The sequence below is a fragment of the Centruroides vittatus genome, unplaced genomic scaffold, assembly GCF_030686945.1.
Source record: "Centruroides vittatus isolate TY-2023 unplaced genomic scaffold, ASM3068694v2 contig_717, whole genome shotgun sequence".
In the NCBI taxonomy this organism is placed as follows: Eukaryota; Metazoa; Arthropoda; class Arachnida; order Scorpiones; family Buthidae; genus Centruroides; species Centruroides vittatus.
In genome coordinates, this window is record NW_027122456.1 from 2,758,166 (window position 1) to 2,773,793 (window position 15,628).

At 28.7% G+C, this 15,628-nt stretch overlaps 1 protein-coding gene across 1 annotated transcript in view; it reads right to left on the reverse strand.

Annotated features, from left to right (window-relative positions):
• LOC136980687 (dynein axonemal heavy chain 2-like) overlaps positions 1 to 15,628 on the reverse strand; it is a 647,596-nt gene that overhangs the window by 173,768 nt on the left and 458,200 nt on the right. The window contains exons 41-44 of the mRNA XM_067276853.1: positions 14,416 to 14,632; positions 12,615 to 12,764; positions 8,764 to 8,931; positions 2,261 to 2,421 (exon numbers count right to left, since the gene is read on the reverse strand). Of these exons, the coding sequence (XP_067132954.1) occupies positions 2,261 to 2,421; positions 8,764 to 8,931; positions 12,615 to 12,764; positions 14,416 to 14,632 (696 nt within the window). The remainder of the gene's footprint in view (positions 1 to 2,260; positions 2,422 to 8,763; positions 8,932 to 12,614; positions 12,765 to 14,415; positions 14,633 to 15,628) is intronic.

Sequence of the window (15,628 nt, forward strand, 5' to 3'; positions counted from 1 at the left end):
CAAGCTGCAATGTTACACTCAGGCAAGAATGTATTTAAGAGTTCTCTGATTTTTTATGTTTCTGTTTTCCATACGTCTATCTTTTATACTGTGGCAATATGCCATATTAATGTATATACTAGATATAAGTTTAGTTTTAAGTTTTTTTTCTTCTTCCTTTTGTTTTCTCGAATTTTCTGTTAACATTGGGTAACACTTTCCATGAACCAGGTTAACAAATGGTAGTGAAGGCCCTGAGGCTACTAGAATGATAAGAAGGTTCATTCTTGGGTTGGACTCTCGGTGAAGGTAGATGTGCAGAGGTTACGCTTCTGCTCGTTGTCTAGAAGCGCAAAGAAAAACAAAGGTGGCCTACAGAAAGAAAAAGGACCCCGCTAACGTAAAAAGAAAGAGACCACGTCCTTTGTAAAAGGAAAATCTTTGAAAAGATCCGAAAAAAATCAGTGAGAAATGATTTAGAATGGTTCCCCACCAGAAGAGCATCAATACCAGAGAACCCTGGTATTCCTTATAACCGCCTCTATCATACTAAAACTTCTTGCTATTCTTCCTTTCCTTTCTAGTTTATAATTTAGTGTAAGTTAATTGTAAGATTACAAGTCCAACTTTTTTTTTATTTGTAGTGAACATGTTCTTTTGTTCTGTATTCGCTCAATTCCTTGCCCCAGTTTGGGATATTGTATAACATTAAGAGTTGGAATCCGAAAGAATCCTGTATATTGCTAATCATGTGAAAAAAATAAATTATTGTTGTTATTTTTTTGTGTACTGCCTCTCGTGGATTATTGTACGCTCGCGTGACTATCACAATACTTCCGAGAAATGTAATTCAGATTGTGGTCTTACGCCATACCTTTTTTGTATATTTTATTTGTATATATATATTTCTCATTTCCCTTTATTCCTCTACCCTTTGTTTCCTTGTCCCCCTTCTTCTCTCCCCTTCTGGAAACCTCTTCCCCTTCTGGAAACCTCTCTCTGTAAGTGGCGACGAACTGGTTATAAGACAAAAGAAACGGATAGCCTGGAGGGTCTAAAAAAGAGATAGACTGGACACTTTTGGCTGAGACATCGAGCTGTAAGAACGTATTTGGTGAGGTCTCCAAGTCAATTTCGCACCGACGGGAGAACAAAGGAGGCAGCAAGCCAAACATAGCAAAATCTAGAGAGGAACTCTAGTATTCTAATACAAAAGCCCTTCTGGAAGTTTATCGAAGGAAACACAAAGGAAGAAGAAAATTCGAACTCTGCAGTCATCAAATTTTGTATCGTCCAAGAAGGCCTGAGTTATAGCCACTACCACAAGTTTGCTAGCTAAGTTTGGGTACCCGTTCTTGTCTGGTTCTATCCTATTACCTACACCTTTTTTTTCCTTCTCTAGTATAAGTAGTTAAGTAATTAGTTATAAGTTTCTTTTTTCGTGTTCCTTTTGTAACGCGTCGTGTACCTCAATTCTTTTGTCGTGAGATTTTAGAATAACGATTCTGCCTGAGTGTCAAAAATTTATGACCTTTGTCCAAGGAATGTCAGAATACAAACGATAATCCTGTATAAATTATCAAACGCGGGTGAAAAAAAAAAATAAAGTAGTTTTATTTTCTCCTACCCCCTTGTTGGACTCTTTTTCACCATGTACGTTTTACAACAAGATAAACCAAAAATCTAGATTAATGGGATCTGGATAAATGGAGTTCTACTGTAAGTTTCACTGTAATTGATCCAAAGATATTGCACAGTATTTTATTTTCAAAACATTGAAGTTTGTATTCTATCTGTTTTACAGTACTCTGTGTCTCGGAACTGTATAAAACAAAATGCTTATTTAATTTTAAATGAAATCGTTTAAATTTCATTTAAAATTTAATAAGCATTTTTTTTTACTTTAAATTTATTACAGCTGTTTCTCATCTTAAAGATGACAATCTACTGGCCACTGTGGTAAGAGCTGAATTACTTAATGCACTTTTAATGGTGAAATTTTTAAAGAAAAGCAGTAATGTTTTTGATTTGATTTGAAAGAGGTATGACTTGTCTTTTGATTATCCATGCGTGAGAATGGTTCATTAATCAAATGGACCATTTTCAGACATGGATAATCAAAAGACAAGTCATGCCTCTTTAACTGAGTCAAAAACATTAGCACTCTTCTCATTTTAAATTACAATATCAATTTTATGTATGTGAAAAATTTTCTCAGGAATTTATAATATAAAACAAACTTAAATATCGAAATAAAATAAATGAAAAAAAAACTTATTACCATTTTTTCTTCTGTTGAATTGAATAAATCTGGAATAATTCCAGTGCATAAAATATCATTGATATTTTCCATAAAAATTTCATCTACTATTTGTGAATCAGCAAATAAAAATGTCATTGGTTTATTAAAGATAACTGTTTCTTTAAGTAATATTTTCAGATCTATTATTAAAATTAAATAATATTAGTTAAAATAACAATTTTTTAAATTTATAAAATATATCTCTAAATCTAAAAGAATATTTTTACAGTTAAGCTAATTTATTTCTTAAAATCTGAATCTATGTTTTTGTTTTTTCATTTTAATCTAATTTAAATAAATTCTTTAGTGTAATTCACTAAGTCCATTTTCTTCGAAATGTTCACTTAATATTTTTAAATATTATACTATATAATGATCTGTATTGCAATATATGTTTATATTCAAAAATCAGCCAGCTGACTGAAGAGTATCAACCTACTCTCTATGAGATGAAGGATCAGGTATGAGACTTTATATTATCTATGAAAAACTGCAAGATCTCAATTCATCTAACTCAGATCCTCACCAAATTTTATAAATATGAAACATTGTTTATGATCCATACTGGCCAATACTATTGTGAACATAGTTGTCTGTAATAAAGATACATAATCAAAACCAACTACAGTCTTTAGTATAATAGTGTGGCTGCATGAAATATTTATTGTAATTATTAATTTAAGTTAGTTTTAGTTTTCTTTGTTCTTCATTTCTTTCTCCTTCTAGAACTTTCCTTTATAATCCTTTTCCCTGGGGAGGATGACCAGTTCTGAGAAATAAGATGAACAAAAAAGAGAACAAAACCCTGAGGCCAGAAAAACAACAGGCAAGACATTCTTTGCCTAGACTGGGAAGTATATGGATGTGGTATAAAGCATTCAGAGTCGACGAATCTCCAGTTGAAGTTAGCAACGACTGGAGATTTTAGAAAGAAGTCTAAGGAAATGTTCCTGAGGATTATCAGAGTGGCGATGAGGCAGTGCAAAAAGTAAGTATAAGAAAAGAAGACAAGGACAGGATTTTATTGAAGAAACCGATAACGGGCCACCCAACAACAGATGAGTAAAATATACCAAAAAATCCCAGGTATCCCTGCTTCTACTATATACTATTTCTTATATCTTCTTAAATCTATCCTTTTCTATCTTTAGTAGTAAGTTAGTATATAAGATTAGTTTTTAAGGTTTCGGGCTTGATCATATTGTCACAATCAGGATATCGGGATATATATATCCGATTGTGACAATATGATCAAGCCCGGACATACTAAACCATGCGAGATCAGGAAAATGATAAGCTACAATTCAAACATCCCACAGTACATAAAAGAAAACATATTCAACATGGAATATAAAAAAAATCATAAACAAAACAAGCTCACTATAGAAGAAGAAAAAACATCTTAACAAACTACGAACTAAATTTCTATTAAACAGCTACTCACAATTAATAATAAATAACTGGGAAAGTAAAATCTACAATAAAAGACTAGAAAATAAACAAAACAAAGATAAAAGATACATATACCTTCTCCTACATTTGTGGCTTCTTCGAACAGATAAATAAAAGTTTCAATAAAATAAATATAAAACTGGCACCAACTTATAGAAACTTACAAAAAAGAATCCGGCAGATGAAACCTGGTGTAAATAAACAACCAGATAAATACAACACTACTGACATCGTTTACAAAATACCTTGCACATGTGAACCACCAAAAGCATACATTGGAGAAACAAAAAGAAGATTGGAAACAAGATTAAAAGAACACATCGTAGATTTAAAATATAATAGAATAAACTCTGTTTTTTACGAACATTGCACAACTCATAACTGCAGCATAAATAAAACTGATGTTAAAATAGTACACAAAGAAAAAAATTGGTACAAAAGAAAATTTAAAGAAAGCTACGAAATTACTACAGACAAAAATAATATTAACAAGAACCTAAGCATAGAAATTCATAAAAGCTGGTTACAACTATTAAATAAAATATCTTAAAAAGTATATTTATAAAGTTGTAGGCATGTGCAGCATTCTGGGAGGGAGAAGTTACATGCTGTGAGACATGCGGGGAAAGCAGTCAAGTTAGCACAGAGGGGAAAGTAAGTGGAAAGACGTAGTGCAGACAGTGTCGGACAGATGCTCACCAGATACAACATATGTATATTATGTAACAGACTGAAGAGGAGTGAAAGCCCGAAACATGTCTCTGTAAAGATTATGAATTAAATAGATGAATTTGCCAAGTGTCTATAAATTCACCGAGTTGTGACACCAAACAAAAAAAGAAATAGTTTGTTAAGAAAAATTATAAAAGAAAAAAATATATAAAAAAAAGAAGAAAAAAAAACGGTTTGATGATCTGAAATAAAAGGAAAGTGATAAGAACTTGGAGAAAAATATGAAAAGCAAAAAGCATGTTAAGTGAAAAATGAGATATTTAAATTTAATTTGAAGATAACAAGAAGATTTAATAATTTCTTTAAACATTTTCCTAATAGTTTTTCATCTTCATAAAATTTATAAAAAAAAAAAAACTATGAAATTTACAAAACCAGTTTTTAAATAGTTTTATAGTGTCTAAAAATAAAATCATTGTATTCCAAAATATTTAAGAAATTATTAAAAGCTGACTTCTTTGTATAATTTACTTGATGTATAGTTGAAATTACTTAAATAAAATGTTATTGAAATTATTCCATTAAATTATTACAAAGTTTTTCATTATTAAAAATTTTAAGAACATATTTGTTCACTTTAAACTGTTTAATTCAATAATTATTAATGCCATAGGATATGCCTCCCAATTTGGAGACTTACCAGTTATAAAAAATTTGATATAATTTAAAACAAATTCATCCATAAAATATTTATACTAGAGTATAATATCCCTGGATACACACTAAGGTTAGAACTTAATAGATTTAAACTAACTCTTTTCTTTATAAAAAGATTCATTAATTTTTTGTTTATAATTAGAGACAATGGAAATCTCCCTACTAAACTGTTGTTTTTTGCTATATAAAAAAATCATGTCAGAATTCACAGCTCTGCGCAGAATTCGCAGTCAAAGTTCTTGATTGAACCAAATGATAAGCATTGTAAATGACTTTAATGTTTCTATAGCTCTTATCCTGGAAAAAATCAGAAACTAGTGAACTAATTAAATCTCAATTAATCCAAAATACATTAGAAGTCTCATTGTCACAAGACATTGGAAAAATGCATAGCCAGAAAAAACCGGAGTGGTACACCACTATTCTGGAATATCCTTTTAATAATAATTACATATTAACAAATATACCGTTTGTAATTAAAAATTTTTTTATCCAACTAAGATTAAATAAAGAGATGATTATGGTAAATAATAAAATTTATGAATTTTCTAAAACATATTGTTCAAGATGTAAAAAAATATTGACTAAATTTCATTTGTTTTGCGAATGCAAGGAGGGTCAAGAACTAAGAGTTAAAGGAGGCCTGAGTCAACTGAATAATTTTACGGAGGAAAACCAAATATATCAATTTTTTCATTCAGCAAATATTACAATGATGTGGCCGTCGGCCATACATATATATATATAAAATGTATGTATATACATTTTATTTGTATATAGTCATAATTCTATGCTATTTCTTTCTTCTATCCTTTTCTGGAACTTTCTAGGATGACCATTATAGCCTTTGGGTAGGATTAGCCATTCCACGAACAGGAAGAGAACAATAGGAGATAATGTAACCGGGTGAAAAATGACTAGTGAGTAAATCAGTTTTTGACTAGAGACTGAAGGGGTTAGATGCATTGTTAAGAAGGTCAAAGGGAGATCACGACGAGAAGGTTGAGAGGACAAAGACTATTAAGAAAGAAGGTATGGAAGGAACTTCATATTAGCAAAAGGCCCAAAGATGCCTTTATGAACCTCAGAGAACTGTATAGTTTGGTATGGGGAAAGAATCGTACCTAGACACTGAATTAGAAAGAGAATTTGATACTCAAGAATCTTTAAGTAGCAAAGAAATCATCGAGGAATAATAACCTCCAAAAGAACTCCTACCCAAAGAGCATATCAGCACAGACGAGAGAACAAATCCCAGGTGACTGTAGATTTCCATTCTTCCTCATTTCTCACTTTCCTACCTCTATTTCCACTTCCTTAAGTTAAGTCGGTTTTAAGATAGTTTTACAAATTAGTTAAGTAAGGTTCACGTACACAATTGGGTTAAGAAGATTGTTACATGACCATTCCATGTGTAAATTATATTCCCGACTTGTATGAAAACCCAACAAGAAACCCTATGTGACGCACCTCAAATCTTGTAAAGTTTACAAGAATAGTTGGAATTCCTTAAAATCGAACCCATTTGTCGTGAATAAAGAAAGGATTGTGTAGTATAGAAAGTTTTTGTGTGTCTTTTCTTTTGTTTGTATGTTTCCTTTGTGGACAATATTATGTCACATAACGAACTATCACAATGCTATACAAATTGTATAGCTTTGCAAAAAATTTTCGTAATCAACTGCTCCAAGCTCATTCCTAACAAATTTAGATATATATAAAGAAATGTAAATTTCAGAGATCTTTTAGTTAATATAATTGTTTATTGTGTAGATAACATTACATAATATCAAAATAAACTGTAACACCCTGCTATAACAGGCTACAGCCTATTATGAATAAATAAAGATTTGATTTGAATTTGAATTATTAAAAATTTTACAGAATATGATTTATTCTATAAAATCAAAACATGAAATCTATTTGTGAAACTAAAAATAAATGTCGATCAAATTTAATATATGCACTGCTGAAAATGAAGTAAAAATTTTCAGATAAAAATTTTACTTCAAAATTTAGCTACTATGAGAAAATTTGATACTGCTATCCCTTAATGCAGTGGTTCTCAATCTTTTTGAAGTCAAGGAACACTAAATTTCTTATTGATTACCTTTTTGAAATCAACCTCACTTGGTCTAGTAGATGACAACATTGGTGTTTTCTAATTACATTTCCATACAAAAATTATTTTACATTGTATTGATCTTTCTTTTGCAATAGTTTTTTTGCAGAACACTTGAAGTGGCTTCATAGAGCAGATTGAGAACCGGATTAAAAGATGATACATAATAAACTAATATTGTATAAAATTAAAAAACAAAATAAAAATTAAAAATAAACTCAGAAAAAACTTCTAAATACAAGCATTAACTAAAACTAATGCAGAACCATAAGATAAACATGTAAATTAAGAGTTCCTTGCAGAGTTTTTAACCATAAACTTCCAGGCCGATGGAAGGCCCCTCGATGTGGGTTCCTGTCCGTGGTGAGGGGACCTCCCAGAGATGGTTTAGTATCTCTTCTTTACCATCCCTGGGATCTGAACGCCCACCCACGTGTTTGCCGTGCGTGGTGTCCCGTATGCCGGAAAGGGGGATCCTGGTAGTTGAGGGGCAACATATCGTCCCCAACACACTGCTTTGGCCCCTGCTTCGGATAAACAGTTTGAGTCAATCGGCTGGTCGTTGAGTCATTGTTGACCTCGGCTTGGAGTCAACCGATCGATGCAGACCGAGCGGACACGTCAGACAAGATTTGCTCTTCCTGACTGCATTGTGAGGGTGTTAATGCTTGTATTTAGAAGTTTTTTCTGAGTTTATTTTTAATTTTTATTTTGTTTTTTATTTTGTTTTTTAATTTTATACAATATTAGTTTATTATGTATCATCTTTTCTAACAAATTTTGGAAATAAAAAGATGTTTCACTATTCTTTGACAGGTAAAGTTATAATTATAGTGCTCACTTTATGTCATTGTAAGTAACTTAGTTAAACTCTTCTAATCATCAATTTCCACATTCCAATAACTGAAATTAAATTATTGCATTTTGTTTCTTAACTTCCAAAATTTGTACCTAATATACACATTAATTAAAAAGACAGTAGCATTGAACTTTGCTATAGAAGCTGAAATTTGAAGTAAAATTGTTTCCTGAAAATTGAAACCATATACTAGACAGTATATATACCAAATTTGGTTGATATTTGTCCAACAGTTCTTTCTATATGGAGCTCTGAACTCTTACTCTATGTAAATTAATAAGTAATTAATAAAAAAGTAAATTAATTTTGAAATTAACTATGGTGTATTGTTAATTTCAAATATTTGTTAACTATGGTAACAAAAATGTAAATTTTCATTTATTTTTTAATAAAAAAAATATAGAAATAAAATTTAGTTTAGTTTATTAGTTTGCAATACCACTTATTTATCCCAGTGGCTTTAAAGTACTCCCTAAACAACAATCCCTATTAAAATCTGATTTCATTTCATACAAACTAGATAAACATCCATGCCTGAAATGGATTCAAAGTTATGATCTAGTGAATTAGAAACATCTTAACATATTTTCATATTACATAAAACTTTCATATAGTCTTAATAATAGAATACACTGTATATGTAAATACTAATAAACAAACCTTCTCGAAATTCATTTTCATTATATGAACCATTAAGTTTTATTTGGAAAAGAGAATAACCACAAATATATGTTGAGAGTTTCGATAATGTCTGTTTACCAACTCCACTTGAACCCAACAAAAGCATATTTCCTCTTGCACGATGAAGAATGTGACAAATTCTGCAAACTTAATTAAATATATTAATTAATATTAAAATTTTAAATACATTTTTTTATTAAATACATACAGTATATATAATTTTTATAAATTATAACTTATATTAATTTTTTAGTTTGACAGTTAGTTTGTGATGTTTGATTATTTTATTTATATTGTCAATTAATTGGAGTATTAAAATAAAAACTTAAATATGAATTTTCAATTAAAACTGATATAAAATTTAAAATATTTTGTCTAATCTAAAAATTGTTATAGGGTGTTGAACAAATTACATTTTTTCACATATTTTCATTCTGTATTTTATATTTTGCATATTTACAATAGAATTTGTAAAATTAAAATATAAAAAATCTATAATATGATTTTAATTTTAATCACTTTATACCTTATTTATAATATATATGATTGTATGGCTAACTTCAAGTTTGCTTCTTTTAAAAAGCTAAAAACATTCCTTTATTAAATCATTTTTCTTAGATTCTCACTTAATATTAATTGATGTTCATCATCAATAAATATAAATATAATTCTCATTTTTAATAATCAGGATTTAAGTTTGTTTTAGTTAAATTCAAACTATTAACTTAAATCAAATTTCTTCTTTAGCCATACAAACATGAATACATTAAACTTTAATAGTGCAAATTTTTCTATTAATGTAATCATAAAACTTTTATTGTTAATTATTATGAGACGTGTAACTTTAAAAAGAAATATTTCGGTTAGGATTTATTTTCTTTTCAATTTTGACTTGTTCTGTCCTGAGAGCATTAAGAGTACCTTTTTTAATCATACCTATTATGAATTCAGCTAAGCCTACAATGGAGGACTGTGTGTTGAGCTTTCCAACTTAATTTTTTCACGCAAGATAATTTACTCATTGTGTAAAAGATTCATTATCTCTGATTCTATATTAGACTCTTAACATGAAATGAAGAAATTATAGAGTTATATGCATTTTATGTTGAAACAGTCTACATGCAAATCAGTGTTTTATATAAATTTTATTTATTGATTTGAATGCAGCATGAGTTACTATATACTGAATAATATTGTGAAAGATTACTGTATATACTTAGATGTAAATAAAAACCAAATACTTAAATGAAATGTATTTAACACTTCTCCATACGAAATTTACAATGTATGATGATTATATATCACTTTACTCTTAACCCCATCCATGTGCCTTCCTTATGTATGTGAGACTCTAGGTGGGGATGAAAAACATTCTTTTAACCATATATTCAAACAAAAACAAATCTTGATTGTCGTGATTAATTAAAATTAAGGGAACTAAATTAAAAAGGAAAAGAAAAAATAAAATGATTTTATATTAAAACCACATGGTAAAAAGGAGAAATTAGTAAATTAATATTTTTATAAGATAAGATGAACAAAAAGGAGATGTTAGTTAAGGTACAAGGTTTGTTCAACACCAAATGAAAGACAGTGTCAAATTATATTAATAAACGATCATCTTTCTTGGGCCAATTTCACCTGGTAACAGAGAAAGACCAATTTGAGACTGAGAAAGGAATTAATAACCAATTAAGTGATGATTTGCAAGACCAAAAGATATTTAAGCCCACATCACAAGAACACTTCATTCTTTGCCATAGCTTCCAACAAGGCTATGTCCTTCACTGGGGTGTTTTCCACAAGATTCATCCTTTGCCGATGTATCCTCCAAAAGTTATAGACCTTTGTTCTTTGTTGAGAGAAACTTCAGAAATTCCGATCTGCATTCACTGGACAAAGTTTCCTGTTTGAGAACTGGACTTAGAATGCAACATCCAGTCAGTGAATAAAAACCACCTTCATCGCTGGACTTTCCTCTTCTTCTTTGGAGACTACACGATGAAAATACAAGGACTTCAACCTTTATAAAAATAGTACTTTATTTGTAAGTTAAATTGTCCAATAAACAGGTTGTGTTGTTTGTAAATGAGGCATCGATCTCTGACTCAACTGCTCCCACGTCACTGATTGTTACCGCTCAGCAGTCCACACAGCAATAAAGATGATAATGATATATCTCATATAATCGTTATTTTGTTTTGAAATCTCTTCTCCCCCTTTCGACCCCCTCACATGTATATAAGCTAGAACAAGTTTTCAACTTCCCCTTTGGTCACAATACCAACTGGCTAACACACTTACACACTTCTGGCTATATATCCACCAAAAAAATAAAGAAAAGGTAAAAAGATAAAGAGGTTAGATATAAAAAAAACAATATACAAAACTAAACAAAAAAACTTGTTCTAACACATCACCACATTATCTCACATTTGCATATTCATTTCATTTCTCTTTATAGGTACATCAATTTTTGTGTTTGTTACTTAGCTTTCAACAACAACGTAATGAAAGATTTACATCATATTCAAATCATAATTTTTAAATAAAAACTAGAAACATTTTGACCTATTATTCTTAAAAATATATTATTTGATGATAAAAAAAGTTTCATTATTGTTTTAATATAAAATTTTGTAAAGTAACTTGATAATTAACAAAATATGAGACTAAACAAGATTAAGATTTATAAAACTTATAAATCATAAATAATTTTTATTTCTGGAATTGATAGTTTGGTTTAACAAGATCACATCATATATAATGCACTGCTTGAGTCAAACAATCAATTTACCCAGACTGTACTTAACAAGCAGTAGTATTGTACATTTGAAAAAATGAGTTCATCCAATTACCAGACTTGAACATTTGAACACACAGACAAGAGAAAATCATTTGACTGAAATACAGAAAACAAATGACAACTCATCAAGAAAATTAAATGATAGGTTTATTAATTTCTTAGTTAAAAATTACAACTAGCAATTATGAGCTAGACAAAAAAAAACACACAAAACAATTCTAGATAGCATTTAGTTATATTCTAGTAATTCAACAAGTTTTTTAAAAATTATAAAAAAAATTGAAGTATAATTAATCAAAACCAGAACCAAAGCAAAACAAAAATTACAAATTTTCCTGGCATTCAGAATTTAACTCTAACTTAACCTAATCTCCACAATTCCTTTACACACAATTCAAATTACTTTACAAAGATCTTAGAATTTAACCACCTAACCATCACTTCAAGGAATGGTAAAATATCTAGTTGCTTTGAAAATTGCTTTACTTTGCACCAGGTAATTTCACTTTGCACTCAGTAGCTTTACCTCAAGTCTTCTCTGTCCCTGGTCATCTTATACTCCTTGAGTGTAACATCACAATAGCTACTGCCACTCTACTCTACTTACATATACACTGACATTCAATTAATTCTTAGCAATCCTTTTCTAACAAAATCAGTCCCAATCTTTCCATTCATTTATTCGATAATTTTTTCAAACCTGTGATAACATGATTGTGATTCTTTAACTCACTTCAGAGATTGTTTAATCAAAGATGCCATTTTCAGATTGGTAACAAATGAGTTCATAACTGACAGTAACTTGGGTAAGTAGTAATTTAAAATTTTAGAATTTATAAATGGGAGGTGCAGTAGTTTTCATCCTTAAAATAAAATTAAAATACTCCAAACTAAATTACAGATATAAATAAAACAAAAGTCCAGAAACATAAAATAATGCTCAAACTTAACTCTCTACAATTGCATTATAATTTAAAATTTTTTCTTGTTTAAAATAAAGTTTGATATAAAAAGTGACACTTACTATATCTAATTGCATCTTTAAACAAAATTAAATTTATTGGAGAAGTACATTCTAAATTGTTGTATTGTTGTAAAACATTTTGAAGAAATTCTGTAAGATTGTTTTGATCTTCTACTTCCATATAAATCTTGCTTTCATGTGTAAAATCACCTTTAATTATAAAATGTAATATTTTAACAAAATCTAAATAAAACAAATACACAACAAAATTCTGAATAAAATCACAATTTTATAATTGAATTTATTAGTCACAAAAATATTTATTTAACTTAAATGTACTCAAAAATAATAATTTCATTTTTTTTTACATGAACAAGCTAACTTACATAAGATTAAAATGAAATTTTATTAAAATCTTGAATGCTGTTTTTAAGATTCATTATTAATCAACATTTGTACTTTATAACTTTTAAACTGCAGATTTTTTTAAAAAACTTTGAGTAAATTGCAGATTTTAATATTAAAAAAGTATAATAATAAAGTAAAACTAAAAATTAAAATACAAACTTTAAAAAATAAATACTACAGGCCTAAAAGTAATAGAAAATTTAAGGGAATTTGAACTCTAATAAAATTTCTCTTAAAGATCATTTGCTTGTGAATAAATAATTTAAATAAGCTTTCTGCATATTGTTCTTGTAATATCAATTTTGATTATTACATTACATTATCAAACATATTTTAATCCAGAAAAATAATTTCTTTTTAATTAGCCTAAATTTAAAATTCTGTTATGTTTAATAATACCATTAAATATGTCTAAAAACAAAAATACAATATTTAGAACAGTATTTATAACAGTAAGAAAATATTAAGTTAGTTTAAAATGCATAAGCTATTGAAATTTTTGCCTTGGATATAAAGATCTTATCTATTCTCATTTTATTTCAGAAACTTCTGATGAGGGATTATATTTTATACCGTAAGTTAAAATATAAAATATAAAAATCCCATTTAATAAACAGAAAATATAATTAAATAGTGACTTTTTGTAAATCACATTACAACCAAATCTCTAAATATAAAATAGAATGTTAGTAAAAGTCAGCATAATATATATAAATTTTATTTGCAGAATAAATTTCAATTAAATTATAAAGCATTTAAACTGTATTTTCTCTAATAAATACATTTGATATTTACAATATTGTATACAAATTTAAATAATGTTATCTACAAAAAAAATATTTAAATTGTTTTAAATTTGATAAATAAAAACTGCTTAAAAGGGTTAAGCAGTTTTTAAGGGTTAAGCTCTCTTCATTTTACGAATTAAAAAATTATAATTAGAAAAATGCAGAAGTATAGTAAAAATATTATACTTTATAATATTAACAATATCAATCATTAAATTATCCTTGAATCATCATTACTGATATTAAAAAAAACTTTCATATCTCAATTAGATTTTTTTTTAACTGAAATGATTTCTATTACAATGTTTTTATGTTCCCTCATCTTTCAGTTTTGCCTTAACAGAAATAGCTTGTTCAGTTATTTAGCATCCTGATCAAAGAAATTAATGAATTGTTGATAATGTTATTTGTTAATGAATAAATAAATCAGTCATCTCAAAACACAAAATGTAAAATGAAAATATGACATGGTGGTGTCATAAAAATAACCAAACATTTGGTATTTGGTTAACTATATCAAAACATGCTTATTGGTTAGTTACTGGTTTGTATTTAGTTTGTTGTAGATATTTAATGATCTCAAAATGAATAAAAAATTATATTCTGAGATTTTTTCAGCAGTTTTTCATTTTTAATAAATTTATGGGTTTAATAAATAAACTTACAAAAAAGTGGATATCTTTTTTCTGGACAAAGATTATTTAATGTTTGATCAGAAAGTAATTTAAGTTTATCATTGAGAAATAAGAAAAACTGTTGTATATCTTGATCTGAGACAAGTCTATCTGAAAAAACAGCTATGCACTCATGAATCCACAAACGATTGAAACTTTCTAAAGTATCAATGTAATCTTTGTTGGCACAAAGTAATCCTTCAACTACCTAAAAAAATAAAAATTATAATTAACTTTACTAAAAATTTATTTGAATATAATTATTATTATATAATACTTTTTAATTTTTTAAGTTTATATGATTCAAATTGCTTAAAAAATTTTACTGAAATATTACAAAACTTAACATATTCAAATATCTTCAATTATTCAATATTCAATCACTTAACTAAATTCCGAATCAAAATACCTTTAAAACTGTGTGGTGTCCCAAATCAAATACCTTTAAAACTGTGTTCAAATATTAACAACCAGCTTTTATGAAATGAAGGTAGAAGCCTGAGGAAGGGCCCAGAGGGAGCTTTGAAAATGTTTGCAGTTTTCGAACATAAGCACTCCAGTTATTTGGTTAAAGTAAGTCGACCCCATGTCAAATAAAATGAAATTAAAAATGTCAGTTAATTTTGAATTATTCCATATATTGTAGTGCTTTGCGACTATTCCCCCTCTTTTTTTTGTTTTGGATTTTCCCTTTACCCCTTTGTTTTTGTTTTTGGTGTCACCTTCCCCAACTCACCTCATGTTGGCAGCCAGATTGGCCAGTAGAGGTCACATGAGGAGGATATTCAGTTGGTACTATATAAAAGGTCAGGACCCACGTGTACGCACCCCTTTTGTTTCTGCTTGCTCTGGATTACGGTGTTCTGGCCACGTGTAAATATATGAGATCGAGGCACCAAGTGTGAGAGGTCCAAGGACGGAAAGAAGACAAGATAGAAAAATCCATTTGCATCCTGCTAAGGACAATGTAACAGTGGTATATAACTTAGTCAAGAGAGAAATGATTGGTGGAGGACTCGTCTGAACAAATTAGTTTTTCTTTTCAAGTGTTTATACATGGTGTAAAATTGTCATGAGTAACTTTAGTTTGTAATTTTTTTTTCCTTTGTTACGCACCATTCGTTGTCCCATTTTATCACTTGTTGTGAACCCCCCAAAGCCAGGGAAGAAAAGAGAGGAAGCGTGTAAATGCGTGTAGCATTTG